The sequence below is a fragment of the Gracilinanus agilis genome, chromosome 1, assembly GCF_016433145.1.
Source record: "Gracilinanus agilis isolate LMUSP501 chromosome 1, AgileGrace, whole genome shotgun sequence".
NCBI lineage: Eukaryota > Metazoa > Chordata > Mammalia > Didelphimorphia > Didelphidae > Gracilinanus > Gracilinanus agilis.
This window is the reverse complement of record NC_058130.1, coordinates 666,117,100-666,139,759: the sequence shown is the minus strand read 5'-3', so window position 1 is coordinate 666,139,759 and position 22,660 is coordinate 666,117,100. Positions and strand designations below refer to the sequence as shown.

The 22,660-nt window shown below is 37.6% G+C and overlaps 1 protein-coding gene across 3 annotated transcripts in view; it reads left to right on the top strand.

The window, feature by feature from the left end:
• Positions 1–22,660, top strand: part of ENPP2 (ectonucleotide pyrophosphatase/phosphodiesterase 2) — a 131,622-nt gene that overhangs the window by 94,152 nt on the left and 14,810 nt on the right. For 2 of the 3 annotated variants that reach the window (XM_044668930.1, XM_044668916.1), the window contains 6 exons: positions 94–181; positions 1,302–1,477; positions 2,427–2,435; positions 2,512–2,563; positions 19,185–19,321; positions 21,575–21,710. In XM_044668930.1, coding sequence (XP_044524865.1) covers positions 94–181; positions 1,302–1,477; positions 2,427–2,435; positions 2,512–2,563; positions 19,185–19,321; positions 21,575–21,710 — 598 coding nt within the window. Of the gene's footprint in view, positions 1–93; positions 182–1,301; positions 1,478–2,426; positions 2,436–2,511; positions 2,564–15,248; positions 15,324–19,184; positions 19,322–21,574; positions 21,711–22,660 lie in introns of all 3 variants that reach the window. The other variant, XM_044668923.1, reaches the window with a different exon arrangement.

Here is a 22,660-nt window from a genome sequence, read left to right as displayed (position 1 = left end):
GAATGGTAGGAAAAGATGAACCAAAGCTGTAGACTGTTCACTTCCCAATAGCAACAATTATTCATTGTTTTTCCTCTCCTTTTCTTTTGCAAGACTGTTTTTGTAGGGTATGGTCCAACATTTAAGTACAAGACCAAAGTGCCTCCATTTGAAAACATTGAACTTTACAATGTCATGTGTGGTAAGTTGCTCATAGACTTCTCCCTTTGATAATTTGCCTCCCCAACCATCAGTGCCATTTCTTTTCCTCTTCTCCATGCCACGAATGCCACAGACCTTCTCATTGGCTTGAAGGGCTAAATACTCATCTTCCTCTAAGACCTCTTTGTTTCTTCCCAGCAGTTGACTAATGGTGAGCATTCATAGTGTTACTCTTGGCAGCCTCCTGGGGATAAAATATAGCATTACAGTTTGACACACCCAGTCTCTCTGACCTTGTGAAGCAAGGGTTCCACATGGAGATGATTCTCCCCCTACCTCACCCCACCATCCTATGCCTAACCTTGTAGCTCAGTTATAATCATGCCCCCTCCCTGCGCCAGTCCAGCTATTTATGTGTTCCTTTTCCATCCCCACTGAGCTTTTAGTCACTGCCCAAGGACAACTTTTCTGTCCTGGGGGGGAGGCAGGGAAAAGGGAGTGCCAGTCTAGTGGTTAGAGGAGGAGCCCACAAGTCGGGACTCCTGGGTACTCTTCCCAGCTCTGTCTCTCACCTTAGGCAAGTCACTGTATGCCCACTTGGCAAGGATTCCCTCACGATGAAATTGGGCTTGTTTATCATGTTTGTAGGCGTAAGGCCAGCTCCCCTGCAGAGTTGATCAGAGGACAGAACTCCCAGGGACTCCACAGTTATTTATTAATTGTAGATCTCTTTTAAGAGCTTAGGATGAAAGGCCCCACACATGTGCAGAATGTTCATAAACTGACAGTTCGTTTGCCTTTTTGAATTTTCATTTTGATAGTAATAGGCAGAGACTGAATTAAGCTCAGGTTAGCACCAGGCACTGTCCTTTGCAGTACCATCTCTTACAGCTCTGTTAATAAACTCGGCCGTTCCAAGGAGCTCACCTAATTTCTACAGTTATCTGTGCTGGTGAGGAAACTCAGTATATTTCTTGTTTCATCAAATTCAGAAGATTTGGAGCCAGAATCAGAAACCTCTGATTCAGACTCCAAGTTGACTATTTCCTTTAAATAGTGGGCTTTTAAAAAATGGGATAAAAACCTTTCAGTGTAGACTAGCATCAGTATTATTTAAATGCAATTGTTAAACAACAGATCTATTCTCTTTGTCTCCTCAGATCTCCTGGGATTGAGGCCAGCTCCTAATAATGGGACCCATGGAAGTTTGAATCATCTCTTACGGACTAATACATACAGGCCAACCATGCCTGATGAAGTTTCAAGACCCCTCTATCCTGGGGCTCTGTACCTTCACTCTGATTTTGACTTGGGATGTACATGTGATGATAAGGTAGTGTCAAAGGGACAATGAATACTTTTGCTAATTCTGAATGAATGGAAAGGCATTTACTAAGTGATTCTGAGGTATAAAGCCCTACATTAAATCCAAGGGATACAAATAGAAAAATAAGATAGTACTTGCTCTCCAAGAGCTCACATTCCTTAAAGGGAGAGGCCATACAAATAGAACCCTTTAGGCAGAATTTTACTTGACACAAAGCATGTGGAAAATCTCAGTCCTCATTATAACATCATTTGTTAAAGAGAGAAATTCAGGAGGTAGGTCAATCTCAGGCTTTGCCCTAGAGAGAACATTTATTAAATGCTTAGAGTGGGCCAGAGATTGTGCCAAGTGAAGGAATACAAATACAAGAAAAAAAGATGGTGCCTATATTTAGGGCCTTACATCCGAATAGGGAAAATAAAACATAAAGAGGAATTAGAAAGCACGGTGGAAGGAGAAGGTTAATTAATCACTGAAGTACAAAACATCATTATAAGGTAGTTTCATGATATCAACCCTCTCATCTTTCCCCTTCTCCTCCTCCAAAAAAAGTATTTTGAAGGTCTCATTTATTGAAAATTATCTTGGTTTCCTGGGTTAACTCTATGCCCCTCCAGGAAGCAGAGAAATATTTCTGATCCAAAACCATTGGCTAAATTTGTTGAAACAGATAGATTACTCTGAAAGACAGTATTATAATGATTATTTTTTGATGATCAAAAAAGTAACCCTTCTCCATCCATTCCTGTGACAATCACTTTATAATCTTTAGGATGAAAATGGATATTGAAATGGAAGTGTGTATTTTAAAGGGAAGAAAGACCTATTCTCAGAGTTTCTGTTTTTTAGTTTTTATTTGTAAATTTAGTGCCTCTTTTGAATTTGAGCTATAATGGACACCTTTTCAAAAGTGGGAGGTAGGTGGGTTTTGTCCTTTCTCATTTTTTCTTGAGCCTAGGACCCAAATGTGGGAGTGGGGCATAAGAAAGAGTGCACCTGACTTTGTTATTTTGTTTCCATTTTTCTGGGTTTTACCTTTGAAGAATAAACTAGAAGAACTCAATAAACGCCTTCATCCCAAAGGAACAACAGAAGGTAAGGGTTACATTGGGAAAACCAATCAAATAAATATGTTCTCTTTACTTGCCTTGGGATCTAAGTATAAATGAGAGAGAGACAGAGAGAGAGAGAGAGAGAGAGACAGAGAGAGAGAGAGAGAGAGAGAGAGAGAGAGAGAGAGAGAGAGAACATTTTTCTTTCTGTCTTTGACTTTCTTGGGGTCTGTGCCAAGGAGTAGGATTAAGGAATATGAAGAGGTTAGTGGTTTTTATCACATAATTCAAAATTGTTTTCCAGAATGACTGGACCAATTAACAGCTCAACTAATAGTGTATTAGTTTGCCTGCCTTAGCTACAGCTCCTCCAGTGATGACCAATTTCTTCTTTTGTCATATTTGGCAATTTGCTAAATATGAGATGAAATTTCAGAGTTGTTTTAATTTGCTTTTCTCTTATATATTCTTTGGAACAGTCTTTCATATAGTTGTTCATATCTGTGTGATCTTAGGCAAGTCATTTAATTTCTCTCAACCTTAATTTCCTCATATGTAAAATGGAATAATAANGAGAGAGAGAGAGAGAGAGAGAGAGAGAGAGAGAGAGAGAGAGAGAGAGAGAGAGAGAGAGAGAGATGAAATAACCAATTGATTTTCACCTATCTGGCAACTGGCACAGTTTTCTTACATGTATACAAGATGCATTTGTGTAATTTTACCACTGTAAAAATACCAATCACTGTTAATCTTTTTGAAGAACAGTCAGTCCATTCTGTACATATCAGGTCATGAATTGAAGTGAGGGGGTGATCCAGTGAGAAGGTTTAGAGACACATTTGTGTACAATGACACATCCCCAAATGGGATGTCAGCCCTTCTGTGCTCTTACCTAGTCAGAATATTGCAGAGGAAGAGAAAGCTGAGACTGTGTAAGTAAGGGAAAAAGACTTCTCTATAGCTAAAACAGATGTCATAAAGTCCATGCATTAAAGATCATGTTCTTCACTCAAAGGAGAACTTTACTCAGAACCTATTTCTTTTTATTTATATCCAGTTCTAATAAGTCTAGTTATTTGGTTTCTAATTCCACTGTTGGGAAAAAAAGAGCAGTGGGGCTACTACAAGTAGGCACACACTGAAAGCAGTAAGAAATGGGAGCTGAAAGTTCATTGGTAAGAGAGATAAAAAAAAATACCACAAAAACAGATATGAATTAAAAAGTAAAGCTAATACCCTCTTAAGTCTAGTCTCGGGGCAAACAACTATAGTATACTTCATTTAGCCTTAGATATAATAAGTCATACAACAGCAGAATAATTGATATGCATATCATAGACTTAGGGTGGGGAGGCCATCCTAATCCAAAGTACTTAGAAAATCTTCTTTATGATGGTACCTGACAAATGATCAATTAGCCTTTGCTTGAAGACTTTAAGTGATGGGAAATGCTATACCTCTAGAGGAATCCAAATCCGCTTTTGGATAACTCATTGTTTTTTTTTTTTACCCTCATCTCAATATAAATTTGCTTTTTTGCTTTCTTGCCTCTCTTCAATCATTTCATGGCATCCATCTCTCCATCTTTAATCTGAGGACTTTGTCTTATACTTCACTGAGCAAATTGAAGCTATTTGCTTAGAGGTCACTCTTCCCTGTCATCCTTGTCTTCCATCACTCAGTCATCTTATTCCTTCATCTTCTCCTTTACTCTTCTCCCCCTTAAAGAGATAACTTCTCCTTGCCATTGTAGATGTTTCTACACGTAGCCTTGATCCCATCCTGTACTGTTTCTCTACCAGATTGTCCCCACTATCATTTTCATTCTCTCATTTTCAGGGTCTTCATATCTATTGCCTTCTTCCCTGATATTTAATGTCCATTTCTACCTCTTCCTTAAAAATCCTTATTTCACCCATTCATTTTTATTAGAAATCATCCTAAATTTTTGTTCTCCTTAGCCGAGTGTCTAAAAAACTGACTACACCCTTCCATTCCTTCTCTTCTTAAGTTTCTATATTCGTACTCCTAAAAGCTTAACTTAACTGAAACTTAACTCTTCAAAGTTAACAATGAGCTGCCAGATCTAATTTTTTTCTGTCTTCATCCTTCTTAACCTCTTCCCTCTTGTGTGCTCTCTTCTCTAGAGTTCCATGAACACAGCTCTCAACTAGTTCTCCTTCTACCTGCCTGTTTAATTTCTAGTGTTTGTTGGATATATATCATCTGTGTAATGTTTAATAATTGTGGCTACCCCCTCCCCACCAAGGTTTAGCCTTGAGTCCTGTTCTCTTTACTCTCTCATCAGCTTCAGTGGGTTCAATTATTATCTCTATAAGATAATACCCATCTGTCTCTATCTCCTCTCTCTCTCCATTCATCTATCCCTCCATTTATTTCTCTATCTGTTTATCTGTCTGTTTGTCTATCTCCCCAGACTTTTGGATACCTCTAACGTGATCCCCTGAAGGCATCTTTAACTCAGCAGATGACTAAAAGAGAACTCTTTATCTTTCCCTGAAATCTTTTCTACTGAATTTTCCTATTATTATTAAGAACACTGCCATCTGGGGCAGCTGGGTGGCTCAGTAGATTGAGAGCCAGGCCTAGAGAAGGGAGGTGCTAGGTTCAAATGTGGCCTCAGACACTTCCCAGCTGTGTGACCCTGGGCAAGTCACTTAACCCGCATTGCCTAGCCCTTACCGCTCTTCTGCCTTGGAGCCAATACAGAATATTGATTCCAAGCCAGAATGTAAGGGTTTAAAAACAAAACAAAAAACACTGCCATCATCTCAGTTACACAGGCTTTCAATGTCAGAGTCTTATCCTTGACTCTTTCCTTGATTTATTTCAATGAACATATCGCATGTCTTGCCAAATGTTGTTTTTTCTACTTTCATAGTGTCTCTGCAATATGAACCTTTCAGTCCACCTATAAAGCCCTACCCTTTTGCAGGTGCCTATCACCTGGAATTATAGCAATAGCCTTCTGTTCGGTCACTCTGCCTTAACTCTCTCCCTACTCCTTTCTATCCTCCACTCAACTACCAAAGTGAATTTCCTAAAGTATTGGCTTTACCACGTCACTCCCTTACTTAATAAACTCCAGTGATTTCTTCTTACCTCTAGGACCAAATATAAAGTTCTTTGTTTCTGTTTCTTCCCAGCATGATCCCTTCTTACCTTTCCAGTTGTCTTATGTGCTTTATTCCACTCCATGCATTCTAAAATCCAGCAATGCTGGTTATCCTTTGTACGTGACACTCCATATTCCATTTCCATGCCTTTGGATAGGCTGTTTCCCATGCCTAGAATGTGCTCTCTCCATACCTTTGCCTCTTAGTTTGCTGGCTTCCTTTAAGATTAGATTCTACTTTTTGCACATGGATTTTTACATATATATGGCATATATATTTAAATCTGTGTAAACACACATGAGTGTGCATGCATGTGCATGTATATTTTGTATTTACCTTGCTATTTGCATGTTGTCCTCATATTAGACTGTGAAGGCAGGGGTTGATTTTGCCTTTCTTTGTATCCATGGCACTTAATAGTCTCTGGCACACTGGTACATGCTAAATAAATTCTGTATTCTAGGGCCATAGAGAATAGTCCCATTTCGGGGGCAGCTGGGTAGCTCAGTGGAGTGAGAGCCAGGCCTAGAGACAGGAGGTCCTAGGTTCAAACCCGGCCTCAGCCACTTCCCAGCTGTGTGACCCTGGGCAAGTCACTTGACCCCCATTGCCCACCCTTACCAATCTTCCACCTATGAGACAATACACTGAAGTACAAAGGTTTAAAAAAAAAAGAATAGTCCCATTTCTTCTTCCATATGACTGTTCTTCTTCCAATGAGGATACCTCTTATTCCCCCATAGTCTTCTCTTCTCCAGGCTAAACATCTTCCTTTCTTTCTAGGTCAATAGACCCTTCTATAACATGAACCTGAGGACCTTCACCATCCTGGTTTCCATTCTCATTAATTATTAACTGATTGTTATCAGTAATTATTAACATCCTTCTTAAAAATGGTGCCCAGGGGGGCAGCTGGGTAGCTCAGTGGAGTGAGAGTCAGGCCTAGAGACAGGAGGTCCTAGGTTCAAACCCGGCCTCAGCCACTTCCCAGATGTGTGACCCTGGGCAAGTCACTTGACCCCCATTGCCCACCCTTACCACTCTTCCACCTATGAGACAATACACAGAAGTACAAGGGTTAAAAAAAAATGGTGCCCAGGATGAAAAAATGCTCTAGAAGTTGTGAAAAAGTTAGATTATATTCAATATCCTCTGTTTAAGATGGCAGAGAAGAGTACATTTTATCTTAGAAAGATATCTATCCAAAATTATTCAGCTAAAATGCTTTGCTAAAGTGTAATTAGATGCCATTTCCCATAATTCTTTTACTTTTCCCAAAATTCCTTGAATTACATCCCCACTTTGCATCCTTACGTTTTATAAATAAGTTTTCTGGAACCTTGCCTTTTTTTCTCTCTCTCCCCACTTTTCATGGCAACTCTCTCTTTGCTAAGGCTATCATTTTTCTTTACTTCAAGTTGTTATTAATAAATCTTATAAAATTATAATACTTGGAGTATTGTATATTAATTTTTAATCTTACACTAAATAGGCTAAACTCTGAGTGAAATATAAACCTAAATGACTTATTTTCCAAATGTTCCAGATAGCCTAGGTACTATACTATATTATTTATATGTGCTTAATTTCTACAATAATTATAGTTTTCTTTAAATTTGGCTTCAGTCTGTCACCACCCTCCCCCTTAGTTTCAGAAACCAATAATAGGGTGTGTTGTGTATGTGTGTTTTTCCTTTTTACTGTTCCATTGCTAAATCTATTAGCTTGCATATGATTCTGATTAGCCTATGCGTGGCTTCCCATCTGATTAGGGGAAGCTGAAGAAATTAGTTCAAGGGTTTTGTTTTTCTTTGACTTCTTTGATTTTCTCCTTTTAAAAAGATCTTCATCTCTCCCCCACCTCATTTTTCTTAGCTCCTCTTTGATCATAGGATATACAGGATATTTGGGAGCTTCTTGGATGGAGACAGCTTGGATATTAGTCTAAATTTAGTGGGCAGCCAAACAAAAAGTTGACAAATTGTACCAGGAACATGGAGTGCTTTAGCCTGACCCTTCATTGGGGCTCCAGTGAGCATCTTTATCACGTGAAGTTTTGGATCCCTGCTTGGAAAAATATTGGATGGTTTGATTTCCCCAGATATGGAATCACCAGGACACAAAGAGAAGCTTGAGCCTGGTCTTCTTAGGCGATAGCTATGAAACGGTTTATAGTCTAGCTGTTAATGCACTAGTGTCTTCTTTGTAGGTTTAGGTCAGGCCCAGTGATGCCAGGAAACCACTTTGACTAAGGAAAAAATGAGTACATTTGGTAGCCAGTGGTAATGCATTCCTGTGATGGTACCTATTCTCACTTACTGAATTCCTTAGAAACTGTAGAGTTGCCCTAGAAACAATGGAATTTAAGGTAATATTGTCTGGATTGAACCACCCCAAGTAGTTTGGCTCAAAGAGAATTAGTGTAGTAACAGGTTTGGGGAGTTCTCAAGAAGCCCACTGAATACCATTCTAGCCCCTACCTCCTTTAGACTCTCATAAAAGAACCAGCTAAAGAGTTATCCTTGAGGGTATTATCCTTAGAGATACTAAACACTTATATTCTGATTTAGAACCTCAGAGGAGATTTTCCTCAAACTGAATGTACCAGAAATTTATAGTTCCTGATATAATCTTCTTTGTTATTCTTTTAAAATGTTTGATGGAACAACGAGGTGGCTCAGTAGATAGAGAGCTAGTCCTGGAGACCGGAGATCCTGAGTTCAAATGTGACCTCAGATACTTTCTAGCTGTGTGACCCTGGGCAAGTAATTTAAACTTCATTGCCTAGCCCTTTCTACTTTTCTGCCTTGGCACCAACATACAGTATTGATTCTAAGACAGAAGATAAAAGTTAAAAAAAATTGTTGATTAAGTTTACAGTAAAAATTGGGACTAAAAGAAACAAAGAAGAACAACCAAAATAAAATCAAAAGTGGATCCCAGAGTTCACTTATACTAGGATTCTATTTTTTGACCTCAAGAGAGAACAGAAATTACAGTAATATATTTTAACCAAAAGAGAGTCTAGGACTGATTAAGCCTCAGTCCTGTGGAAGTATCCTTAGTTAAGTAAAGGGCTATGACTTAAAAAATAATATTGTATGATCATTATCAAGTCATTTAATATCTCAGTGTTTTAAGCAACTCTCTAAGAATAATAATTTATAGAGAAGGTAAAAGCCTGAATTAGTAGAGGGAGGTTCCTTACCTTTGAATTCCCTATTGCAATGAAATCATAGGTTCAGTCCCTCCTCCTGTCCATATCCACATGTATAGTTTCCTTCCTCTGAAAAGAATTGGGAAGATAAGATGGAGTGCCTGGCTACATTCTCATATCTCTTCTTTGGGGACAAACTTGGTCATTATAATTTTAGAGCATTGATTTAGATAATTTTGTTGTTTTTCTATTTACATTGTGGTAGGTATTGTGTGCATTGCTTTCCTAGTTCTGTTTCCTTCATTTTGCATCAGTTCATGTAAATCTTTCAATGCTTTCGCAAAAGAGCACTTTAAAAGATAATAACATAATTTCAGAGTTGAAAGGAATCTGAGTTGAGTACAACTCACATTTGAAAAGAAGTCTTCTTACTTGGAACAACCTTATAAATAATTGTCCAATTTTTGCTTGAAGGACTTCAGTGAAGAAGAACCTGCTATCTCCTAAGGCAACCTATTCCCCTTTTGGACAACTCTAATGATTAGGTGTTTTTCTTTATATAAAATTTAAATCACTCACTTTCAACTTCTACCTATTGCTATTAGTTCTAATTTCTGGGGCCCAAAAGAACTTCCTCAAAATAAAATAAGCATTTTATTTTTGAAGGTCTAAGAGTCTCACATGTCCAAAATATTAACTGTCACACCGTAGTGGAAACTAATTCATATACATGTGTACACTTGTATATGTGTACACATCAACACTGTCTATTTAGAGAAATCTCATTCCTTTCAAAGGAAATCCTGTATTTTAGGTGCTCTTCTTTTAATTGTGAATTATCTAAACAAAGGCTTTTATTTTTCTGGAATAATCAATATGAGCCAGATACATTTCTAAGAATTGTTCATTTAATGCAGCTAGACAATCCTAGCATGCTTTGGTAGTAGTGAGTTGATTGTATATAAAGATAAAACTCAATGGATATCTTATCATACATTTTAATTTCCAATTCAGTTCTTCTTCAAAAGTAGTAGAGGAAAACATAAGCAGATGAAATGTGATGATTACTTTCCTCAAAATGCTTATAAAAAATGAGTGTGTGGTGATAAATCTCAAATAAGCCTGAAGAAGCTCTATCTTGGCCAACTGCTGCACTGGGCATTTTTCATCAAATGCCTATAATAGACTTCTACAGAAAACATTAAACTCAAGTTTTCTAGAATGAATAATTTAATTGTACATTGGAATCCATGGGGGCTGAATTGTTTTACTGTGTTTTAATGAAGACCATGAGGTGTTTATACAAACTTACATATAATTAATATACACACATATGTATAGAAATGTATGTATAGAAATGCGTATATACATGTATGTGTGTGTGAACAATCTATTAGGAATAAAATAAGAACTATTTTACTCCATAATTTCAGGACCCATCAGATCTGAATGATTTTGGACCCACAGTCCCACAGGGCTTGAATTACTTATTCTTGTTGGAAACTGCTAAGATTAAAATCCTTCTCAAAAAGGGTAACATCATCATCATCACCAATATTATTTTAAATCAAAAGATTAAAAATTTTCTAAACCTAAAAAAAGAATTATTCAGGTTAAATGTAATAAGTACAAAGGAATGACTCAGAAAAGTTACCATAGGAAAAAATGTTATCTAATTGCAATTCTATACAATATCTCCCTAAATTAGTTGCTTTATTTCAAAGGAAGGGAAACATCCTGTTAGCACACTATCTCTTGGTACTTACCTATTCCATTTTCAAACAGTTTTAGTTACCAAATAATAGTGAGGCATCCACAAAACATTGCTTTGTCTCTCTACTAGAATAGAAAACAAAAGGTATTAGGCAGTATCTCTGTACTCTCTGACTCATCAGAAAGAATAAAATATTCTATAGAAGAACAGAAAAAGTGCTTTCTAGGGAAAATATGAAGGAGAAAAAAATCTGAAGAGGCAAGGGATAATCTCAACCTATTATGACCAACAAGATGGAGGACTATACATTTTCTTTGATCTTTAGGACCTCTCAAACTTTTCCAAAATAGGAATTATGTTCAAGAAATAAAGCATGGGAAACCAGGAACCGAAACAAGGTAAAAAACCTATAGAAGAAATCCTAAACCATAAGGTGCTCATTTACCATCATCTTCCCTCCCCGCAACCCACCATGCTTCTAGTCCTAGGCTTGCACAAACCAACCCATTGGTTTGCAACAGAATTCAAATCTGTTCTCTGATTGTATCCCTTCCCTTTACCACTCCTTTGTATCTTAGAAATCCAAATGGCATAATTTGCTCAGGCTTGTATTAGCAGAATGGTAGCACTTTTTGCCAAAATAAATTTATAATAGCTACCAATAATAAATGTAGGAATGGAAGGAAAGGAGGGGGTAAGACACTCTCTGTTTGTGTGTTTATGTGTGTAACTGTATGATAGTCCACTAAGCCTGAGAAAAAGAGCTTAGCCTCTAGCTAGGGACAGTCTGCCCCACCAGAATTTATTTAAAGTAGATATTGAGGCTAGTGAAATATGAATTGCCCTATGTGAAAAGAAGCTGAGATACTTTGAGATCCAGCCCTAAGGGAAACCAATTATCAAAGGGAGAGAGTCAGAAAGTGAGCAAAAGGGAAAAATAATGAAAAAAAGTCTGAACATTTATCAAAGAATTCAGAAGGAAGAAACCCAATTAAAAATTTTGAGCATAAGTAGATATACCAATAGGGAGAATATTAATAGTGAAAGGGAATATGGCCTCCAGATCCCATCAGATTCAGGAATCCATGAATAAACATTATAAGATGAAGGAAAATAAATCAGCACCTGATGTGGCAAAGCATACTGTGTATTCACAAGAGATCATGGAACGGAATGTTCCTGAAAAGTTCAAAAGAGAAATATAAATTGATCTGAATGTGTGACCTTTATGACAAAAATATTTGGCAATAGAAATAAAAACCATGAATCTATAGTGTCAAGTACTTTCAATGGAATATCTTGATTTCAATCCCTGCAACAAAAGTGAGGAAAAATATGATAAAAAGAGGCGAGAGAATAAAAAGGACCACTGAATATTTGAAACAATATGATGGTTGTTGAGTCAAGATGTCATAATGGATAGAAAATTTGTCTCGGAGACAGGAGGAAGTAGAAGGGAAATTCAATAAAAATTACAAATCTAGCAGAGGTTATAATATACAGGACTAACTGTCCCTTTGTCTCCCATTCTCTCTCCTGTTCTCTTCTCTCTCCCCCAAAAGCAAAACACCAGAAAAATTTTTGCCTTTGAATTTCTTCTTCAAAAAGTAGAGAAAGGGATACAGAAAATAGCTTACTCTGGACCTAATTCTAGTCTCTAAGGGGAATTTGTTGCTAAAGGAGAACTGATGGGATTAAAGACAGAAGGAAATACTTCATCATATAATTTATGATAGATAAAGGGAAAGCTATAAATATTTGTACACCTTAGATTTTTGAGTAAGAGATTTCTAAGAGTTTAGAAAACAGGGTCTCAGCCTAATACACACATATTTACAAAAACATAAACTGTTGTGTATGTGCAGAGGACAGTGAGAATGGTTAGAGGTATGGAAACCATGCCACAAAAGAATATGCTGAAAGAAGTGGGGACGCTTAGGCTTGGAGAAGAGAAGAATTAGGTATAGATGTGTTCAGCATATTAGAAGTAATTTTCTTCCAGGAATTAAAAGTCTGTCATGCAGAAAGAGATTAGACATTCTTCTTTGCAAAAGCTATGAGCAATGAGTGGACACTGGAGAAAATCAAGTTAGACTTGATGTAAGGAAAAACATTCTAACAATTTGAGCTGTTCAAAAGTGGAATGGGATTTGTTTTCATTGGTAGCGAGTCCCCTGGTACTTGAGGTTTTCAGAAAAAGGCTGTATTATCACTTGTCTAGCATGTTGTGAAGAAGATTCTTGTTAAGATTAGATTGTCTTTAAGGCCCCCTCCAAATCTGAAATTCTGTGAAGAGTAAAGAATTACAAATAGAAGGTATTTTTTTTAACTAAATGAAAGTTTGACTTGCCTGAAAGAAAGTGGACAAAAAAAATCAGTGCATAAATGAGGAAAGCACTCATGCTGGAGAGCAAGAGAAATCTAGTTTATAATACAGTGGGTTCCCCAGTTGAGATCCTGTTTAGAATTTTCAAGGACATCTTATTGTGAGAGCAAAGACTTAAAGAACAGAGAAAGAGGAAAGATTTTCTTGCGGTTGAAAAGTCGGCCAGCTAATCCGTGGGAATATGAATCAGGAAACTGAGGAGGGAAGAGAAATAGAAACTCAAGTTTGGATGACCAAACTTTGGAAACCTTTAAAAAAGAATTGGACCACAACACTTAAAAAGACTTGGCTATGCATGTCCTGCCAAGTGTGGCATATGGAGGAGAACCCTGGCTTGCACCAGAAAGTCAAAGAAACCATTGTAAACACTGACCTGGGAAGTGGAGGAAATCCTCTGTCTGGTATCCTAGGGGGTGGTAACGTAGCCTGGGAAGAAAAGAAAGGATAATTTGAAGAAGAAACAAGCCTGTAGCATACTGAAAAAGTAGTGACACTCATTAGCTCTAGCAATTACCTTTGTAAGATTTTAAAAGATTCTGTGGCCCAAGTACTGCAACTTACAAAAGACATGCTTATGTGACTTCATTAGGGCAGAGCACAATGTTTTCCACCCAGAAATAAAATTGTGTGGCCTTCCCACATCTTCATGAGAAGTAATTTGTGCTGAGATTCTGAAAATTCTGAACCTTGCTTCTGTTTCAATCCAAATCTTCCTATCTAAGCTTTGACTCCAGCTGAAATAATTTCTATTGGGAGAAATGAGCCATTGCCTCTGTTGGGTGGAGTAAATTGTTATGTTTCAGATGGATCTATGTTTCAGGTGGACTCTTTGGTTTAAGTATCTCAAAGTGGAAACTTCGAAAATCTGATTTTTTTTTCTTTCCCTTCTGGAGACTTAGTACTCTTCCTTGATGAGTGGATTCAATTTAACAGACATTAAGATCCTACAATGTGCGAGGCATTGTGGGAGATATGGGAATACTAAATAAAAAATTGAAGAAACCTCTATTCGGGTAGCTTCTAGTCTAAGAAAACAAGAGAGAGAGAAAGAGAGAAAGGGGGAGAGAGAGAAGGAGAGGGAGAGAGAGGGGGAGAGAGAGAGAAGAAGAGTGAGAGAGAGGGAGAGAGAGAGAGAGAGAGAGAGAAAGAGAGGGAGAGGGAGAGGGAGAAAGTACAAACATGCACTAATAGTTTGATATAATGGAATAAGCATTGGGTTCAGAGTCAGAAAACCTAGGTTTAAATACAGCATCTATCATTTGTTAACAACATGATCATGGGAAAGTCACAGCCACTTTGGGCCTCTCTTCCCTAATCTGAAAAATGAAGGGTTTAGTTAGATGGCTTTTAAAGCTCCTTCCAACTCTACTGTTACCTTGGAGGATTAGGGAAAATTTTGTGGAATAGACAGTACTTGAGTTGAGCCTTGATGGAAGATACAGATTTTGAGGGGCAGAGAGGAAGAAGAATTCCACTTCATACCTGGGGGATGGATTATACAGATGCATGCAAGTGGGAAATAGAATGTAGATAACAATTTGAATAAGACAGACCAAGTTTTTGTGTCTCTTTCTCCCCCCAACTCCTGCCCCATGTCCTGAACACTCCACAGACATGCAAAACACCATAAAATAGGATTCTGAGGCTTTGCCTTTGAAGAGTGTAAAATCTAGTATGGAGACTGAGTACACAACTTACTAGATAGTAAACTTCAGGAGAGTAGGGTCTGGTTGATGTGTATTTCTCACAAACTAACACAATGCCTTGCATTTATAGGTCAAACAAATACTTGTTAAACAAATATTACTTGTAAAAAAAGTTAAACCTTAAGATAAGCAGAAATGAGTTGAGAAAGGTGGGATTAATCTGGGGGGCTGCCTAAGGGAGGAGAATCTTGAGCAGGATTGTGAAAGAGGGGAGCTTCACGATGGGGTGGGGCAGTGATATATTGGGTACTAGGGAATAACATAAAGACATAGAGGATGGGACAAACCATTAATGAACTTGGGGCAGCCATCAGGTTTCCCTGGCTTGAAGTGAAAGAAGGTTGATGCTTAGAAATAGCCAGAAATGAGACCGAGATGGGGGGCAAGAGAGTTTCAACTGGTGGAGTCAATAAACACTCTAAATTGACAGTTAAATGCCTGCTGTGAAGAGAGCAGGATTAGGAGTTACAATGAGAAGCAGCTGCTAATCCTTTGCTTCCCCAGTGGAATAGATCCGGAATATTGGGTTTGTATTCAAATTTCTGAGGAATGTGTTTGGTAAGCGCTTAAAGTTGAACAAATAAAATGAGAATAGCCTCTTATAGAATTTTGATGCTTCTGCTTCCAGCTGAAACCAGAAAATTCAGAGGCAGCAAAAATGAAAACAAGGAAAACGTTAATGGAATTTTTGAGCCTAGAAAAGGTTTGGTTTGAGTTTTGAAGGAAGGTCTGGGTTGGCTCACCTCTTCCCCAAAGATATCCCCTTTGGCTACAATTCTTACTATGGTCCCCCAAGTATAGTTCATGGAATGAGGTTTATGCCTCTCATGACTCATATGAGTCCCAAAAAAATCTATGGGAAATTTGTGAGAGCAGGGTGGGCCCTTTTGCCTCAAATCAACAGTTCTACTTGGGGGGATCTTCCAAAGAATACTCCAAAGGGTTTTCTTGGTTATTTGCATAGAATGGTAACACTCCAATTAAAACAACATGTATAAAAAATGGAATAAGTGTTTGCCAGGAATTGTTTTCCTAAATGAAATAAGGATAATTAGATTATCATTTGAGGGACCTTTAATCATCCAAGCCTTGGGCACAAAATATTTTGCCTTCAGTTTACCAAGGCCCCTTTTCTAGGACTGATAGCTCAACTTTTGACCTTTCCATAATAGATCAATTATGGTTCCTGCCACTCCTGATAACTGTCTGAGGACATTTTAAGATTTTTTCTTCTTTTATTCAGTGTGAAAGGTCTTGAGCTTCTTCCTATGAGAATAGTTTTCCCCATGAGAATGGTTTCCCAGATCTGTCTGACTCAACATTTGCAACCGTGATGAAGGTTCTTGAAAATCAAAATTCAGACTATCTTTTTTCCCTTCCTGCCCTCATCAAGGGAATTAGTGATACTCTAAAAATTACACTTATTTTGTTTATACATGTTTGTTTAATGTCCTCCCTGAGGAGATTTCTTTTCTTTATGTGACAAAACTGCTTACTTTAAATGCTCATTCATCACTACTTTCTTTAATGCTCAAATAATGCATATTTGAATTGCAATTCGCAAATAATGATCAACAGAGAGCCTTCCACTTCATTAAATCATTGGTTCATTTGATCACTTCATTTGTTGAATCTCTCCTGGGGCCAAATTTAATTAACTGAATAGCTTAAAATGAACATACATCCAATAAGCACCTCTTTGTGTGTGTGTAAGGTCTTAGGGTAGGTGCCTGAGATACAGAGGTGAGGAATGACCCAGTGCTTGCCCCTAATGAGCTTAGAGTTTAAAAGGGGCAGACAATGATATAATGATACTAATAACAATAAGAGAATTAGCATTTTACAGCTCTTTAAGGCCTGCAAAGTGCTTTACATGTCTTATCTTATTTGATATGTAACAAAATAGAATAGCTGGCACTTATATGTTATATCTTAAGGCTTACAAAGTAACATTCCCAATATTTTTGCATGTTAAATCCATAGGGCACAAGATGGAATCTGATAGGAGTGAAGGAGAGATTCAGATAAAGTGTTTGAAATTCAAAAAAGAGAGATTACCTTTAGAGTGGGGAAGCTGAAGGGTCTTCCTTGAGGAATTGAGATCTTATCTGAGCCTTGAAGGATGAGAGGGCTTTCAAGAGGCAGAAATGTGGAGGAAAGTGGCTGGAGGAGGACTCAGGGATCAGCTAGTTATTAAACCAGATATAGAGAAGGAATGGGAGTGGCAAAGTAGACTGGAAAGGTAGGTTAATAGGAACTGGTATACTATTATTGGAGGAGCCTAAACAAAAGATAAGTTCAAGTTTTTTTTTTTTTTTTTTACAGGTAATAGGGAGCCAGTAAAGGTTTTGAGCAGGGAGTACCATAATAAGATGTTTGTTTTGGTACCTTATTTTGTTACCTGTATGAAATAAAAATGAGAAAAGGTAAATAATGAGCTCAGGAAGACCTACAAATATAGTATTAAAATAATCTAAGTAAATGGTAATGTGTTGGTGGGTTTTTGAATAAGAGGAGGAAGAATATTTGAGAGAAATTGTTTAGGTGGAATTAGTAAATCAATATGCCCCCATGGGGTTCCTTATGTAGAGTTTAGTGATCCCAATTCCCATGTTGGCTTAACATCACTAATGTAGAAAATGGCACTTGAGCGAGTCTTGAAGGCAACTAGGGATTCAAAGAGATGGTGGTTAGATGGCAGAAAGGAAGGCATTTGTTAAGAGGGAGATGAGAAGAAAAGAAAAGAAATGATTGAAGCAGGGTCCATGAGGCCGCGGAGTAGCCTTAATAAGAAAGGCGACCATTTTATCCTTTGAGCCTAGAGATTTTTTTCCCTGTCAGCTAGTTGGCACACTAAGACTAGAGATATGAAGACGAGTTCAAATTTGACCTCAGAAACTACTTAACCTCCATTTGCCTCAGTTTCTTCATTTGTAAAAATGGGGATAAAATAGCACCTACTTTTTCTCAGGATTGCTATGACAATCAAAAGAGATAATTATTTAGCACAGTGCTTGGCACATAGCAAATGCTATATAAATAAGAGTTATTATTAAAGAGGATGAAGGGTGGACATAGGGATGTTTTGAGATCTGGAGGAGGGTACCAAAAGCAATGCCCAGTGCATGTTTTTAATATCCTCAACAGAGTAGGGGAAAAAATTATTTTCTGATAGATCAGGTGAAGGAGTTAGTTTTAGGGCTTAAGGACAGAGGAGAAAGTCTGGAATAACTACTAGGAAGCAGGATAGGGAGTCTATCAGAGATGATTAAAGGAATTGTTGCATAACAATGAGTGCCTCCTTGAGGTTTTAGTGGAGTCAGTTAGCTTGTTGATTAGAAAGTAGAAAAACTATATATTAGAGGTAAACTAGAGTTAGAGATTATTATCAGGGGATGAAAAGGCATATATGTATGTGTAGGCTCCTCCATTAGAAACGAAGTTCCTTGAGGATAGCTGCTATTTCACTATTGTTTCTGTATCTTCTTGGTACAAGGGTTGACATTTAAGTAAGCACTTAATAAATGTGACTGACAGACTGGTTAAAAAAAAAAAAAAGAAAAACAAAACCTAAACCTTTCCTTTTCCTTACCATCCCTTTAAAGTTAAGGGAACCCTGTTTGGTGGGGTTTGAGGGTAGAGGGTTATGTCTTAAATTACAGGAAAGGAAGCGTGAAAGGAAAGTAAAGTCAGATTATAGGATATAGATTGGGAGAACCAGATTGTACTGTGAAGGCCTTGAGCAGGTTGAGCAGGAATGGGAGAAGAAAAAAGAAGGAAGATGGTGGCCAGAGAAGGGAGAGTTCAAAATTCATAGTCCTGGAGGTAGAATAATTTCATGTATTGGTAATAATTTAACATATGCTTACCCTTATAGAATGGAGACAGATCTTGGAAGTTAAAGTTGTCCAGAGTGTATGAAGAATCATTATTGCCAATATTGAAGAGGTTTAGGATAGGACCAGGGGTTAGGGTGAGTGGAAGAATGTATGTGGTTCTGGTACCATAATTACTGAGGAAGTGGTCAGAGTGTCTTAGGTCAATAGATGGTAGTGATGGGGGTCTAGACAGAGTGACCTCTAAATAGGACTATTATTTATCTCTTTTCTATCCTTCCAGAAGTGGCTCTAGAAATTCCCTACCCCTACTGCCAATACTGGCTTTTTATTTAAAAACTAAAAGATCTACAATTTTAATAAACTTTTATGTTGTCATTTTGGGAAATGACAACATGAACATTATTAAAATTGTAAAAACAATTATTTTGATTTGTTTGGAGATGAGTCAAATAAGACATTGTATGTGAAAAAGCTTTGCAAGTGAAGAAGTTCAATATTGTTGTAACTTCTTGTTTCAAAAGAGAAAACACTATTACATCAAAGTGATCAGATAAACCACAAAGAGGGTTAGGTACTAACTTGATTAAATGAAGGGGAAGGCGCTATATTATTACTAAAGTGAGCAAATTTTGAGCAACTTGGCTCTCTCCCAATATCTTTTTGATATCATATGTACAACTTAAGCTGTCTTTAATGAAGTCTATTCTTTTTTTTCCCCTTCCTAGAGAGACATCTCCTTTATGGTCGACCTGCAGTACTTTATCGGACTAGATACAATATCTTGTATCACCATGATTTTGAAAGCGGTTATAGTGAAACTCTCCAAATGCCACTGTGGACATCCTACACTGTTTCCAAACAGGTCATTGAAAAAATTGGGTCTTCCAGTATTTTATATTACATCATGTTCCTTGTAGTAATGAGAAGATAAATACTGTGGCTTACTTAAATTGTAGTTAGTGAAGGCTTTAACTTTTCTTAGTAAGAAAAATCCCAGAAACTGAACTCATTTAATGACTACATTTCTCTTAGTTTCCAAATTTCTCCTGGAAGTAAATTAGGGATAGAGGGAAAAGGACCAATTTTACTATTAATAGGATTCTGTTTCTTTATTGAACCTTAGTTTTCTCATCTGTAAAGTAGAGATAATAATAGCACCTACCTCACAGGGTTGCTGTGAGACTGAATTGAGATTATGTATATAATAAACAGGCTTTGAAAAGCTTAAGGTACAATATAAATGTCAACCCTTATTCCTGAAATAGATAAGGAGCGTTTCAAAATGCAAATTACCTTATGATGAGGGGCAGGCTCCTAGATGGGCTCTGAGCATCTCCAAATGGGGCAAATCCCCATAATGCCTCAGTAGAGTTTCAGTTTTTGGAGAAAGATAAAGTGACTTGTTCAGATTCTTAGGTAACCATTGAATAGACTGAAATTCTTAACTTTGCTGCTTAGGAGGAACTTAGGTTCTGTGAAGGAAAGGAAAATTTTGAAAGTTTTTCTTTAGATTATGTTTTTAAAAGCCTTTATCAGCTTTTTTTTTTTTTAAATTTTTAAACCCTTACCTTCCGTCTTGGAGTCAATACTGAGTATTGTCTCCAAGGCAGAAGAGTGGTAAGGGTAGGCAATGGGGGTCAAGTGACTTGCCCAGGGTCACACAGCTGGGAAGTGTCTGAGGCCAGATTTTGAACCTAGGACCTCCCGTCTCTAGGCCTGGTTCTCAATCCACTGAGTTACCCAGCTGCCCCCCTTTATCAGCTTTTTAGAAAGAAGAGGTAGACTTATCAAAGGATCATAGAATTTGGAAAGGATAGCTCTACTAATCCTAATCACTCTCAGATGAGTCCCCTTTAGGCCATCCTGCCAGGTGATGTCTAATAGAGAATCTCTGGAGATCAAAGAAAGAGAATGGATACCTGCTGAGGTTAGAATATTGATGCTATTTTGAAGTTTCCACAATCGTTATCTCCTCCAAACCTTACAACAACCTCATGAAATAGGCAGTGCAAACATCGCTGTCTTCATTGTATAGAGAAGGTACCTGAGGACCAGAGAGGAGAATAGGACCATACATGTAGGGCTAGAAAGACCTTAGATCATCTGGTCCATTTAAAAAAATGAGGAAACAGAGGATCAGGAAGAAGTAATACAGATAATATAAGTGTAAAAGGTGGGATTTGAAATGATGTCCTCTAATCTTAGAACTAGTTATTTACCCACTAGAGTATATTGGTTGCCTGCAGTCAAAAGATTAATAACTGAAAGATCACTAGCTGAAGTCAGAGGGCCTCAGTTCAAATTTTATACCTTTGATGCTTGACTTTATGACTTTGAGTAAAACGCTTAGTTTCTCTAGGTCTCAGTTGCCTTATCTGTAAAATGAGTGTTTGGATAATTCTGAAGTCCTCTCCAGCTCCAGATCTATAATAATAATTAATGATAGTAATAATAGCTAAAATTACATGTAATTGGGGGGAAATAAAATAAGATTAAAAAATTTAAAACTTTTCATCTAATAATAATTGGTCTTTATATCATGTTTTAATTTTTGCAAAGTGCATCATTTGGTCCTTTCTACAACAATATGAAATAGGTGTTGTTATTATTCCTATTTTAAGATAAGGAAACTGAGTCTTAGAGAGTTTAAGGGATTAGCTCTGGAGTACACAGCCAAGTAATTGTCTAAGGCTTGAAGTGCTTGAAACCAGGTATTTCTGACTCTTAAGTTCAGCACTCTATCCACCTTGCTATCCTGCCCAACCTGCCTCCCCCACTCCCTTTTTAACATATGAGGAAACTAAGACCCAAGGATGCTAAGTCATTCTAGTTAGGATCAGTTATTTATTTTAGAGATGACCCAAAAAAACTACTGTCAGAAACTTAGCTTTTAAGTTCTCTTGTGGTCCACATGTACCATATATGTACATAGTATATATGTTACAATTGCCAGAATCATGTTCTTTTTAGGAAACCAGGTAAGCTAAGGTGAAAGCTCTTCTCCCTCCTTTCTTTTCTTTGCTTCTGTCAAGAGCCAAACCTAGTCTTCTTTTCATGCTGATTTCAGTGTCCTTTTTGACTTGGCATCATGATGTTCATTTACCTTCTCATGCAGGCTGAGGTCTCTAGCATTCCTGAGCACTTGATCAATTGTGTACGACCAGATGTTCGTGTTTCTCCAAGTTACAGTCAGAACTGTTTGGCTTACAAAAATGATAAACAGATCTCCTACGGATTCCTCTTTCCTCCCCGTAAGTTGTTTGGTGCCCATGTTGGTCATCAGGTGACGGAGATGATGCATAATTACTAGGTGCTGGGTTTTCATTCTGTCAAGTCTAACTGCCAGCTGATTAGGTGTAATTATGGATTTAGCAAAATAGGATCCAATTTAAAGTCAGAGCTTTTTGAACTAGAAGGACTTTAGAGATCCCCTAGTCCAACTTCCTCATGGGAATGATGAGGTAACTGAATCCCTAAGTGGTCAAGTGGCTTACTTAGGTTACCCAGGTAGTAAATAGCTGAGGCAGTATTTGCCTTCAGATCCCAAATCCAGACTGGCATAAGAGAAGTGCCATGGGTGTGAGGGAATTGCAGTGTTCTTGACAAAGTACTTTGTGATATCTTTGTGGATGAGATGGAGAAATGTGATTATAGAAAGGGATCTGGAGCTGGGTGAACAGGTAGTTCAACCCTAGTCATTTTTCACAAGTAGACCATGAAAGTGAACCATAGACATGACCTTGAATATGGAGAAGTCTCTACTGAAAGGAAAGGCAATAATATTAACTATAGCTCTCATATATCTATATCTGCACCTATATCCATGCCTATCTGATTATCTATCTGTCTGTCTACCTACATCTACCACTATCTATCATCTATATCTTATCTTATCTTATCTTATCTATCTATCTATCTATGTACCTTTCTTTCTTTCCTTCTTTCCTTCCTTCTTTCCTTCCTTCTTTTCTCTCTCTTCTCTGTCAGAATGAGAAGTCTATTCCAACTTACTATTCTGTATGTCCTTTTTGAATGTTGTATTGGCATAGCTAATGGGGGTCTTGACTGACCGTGATAAAGTTTGGTCCTAGGCTAAGGGGTGTAATCAATAACTTTGATCCAACATTATTTTTTCAGGATGCAGAGACATCCATGCCACCAAACAAGCCAAGCTTCCTGGCAAACGTGCTAACACTGGGTT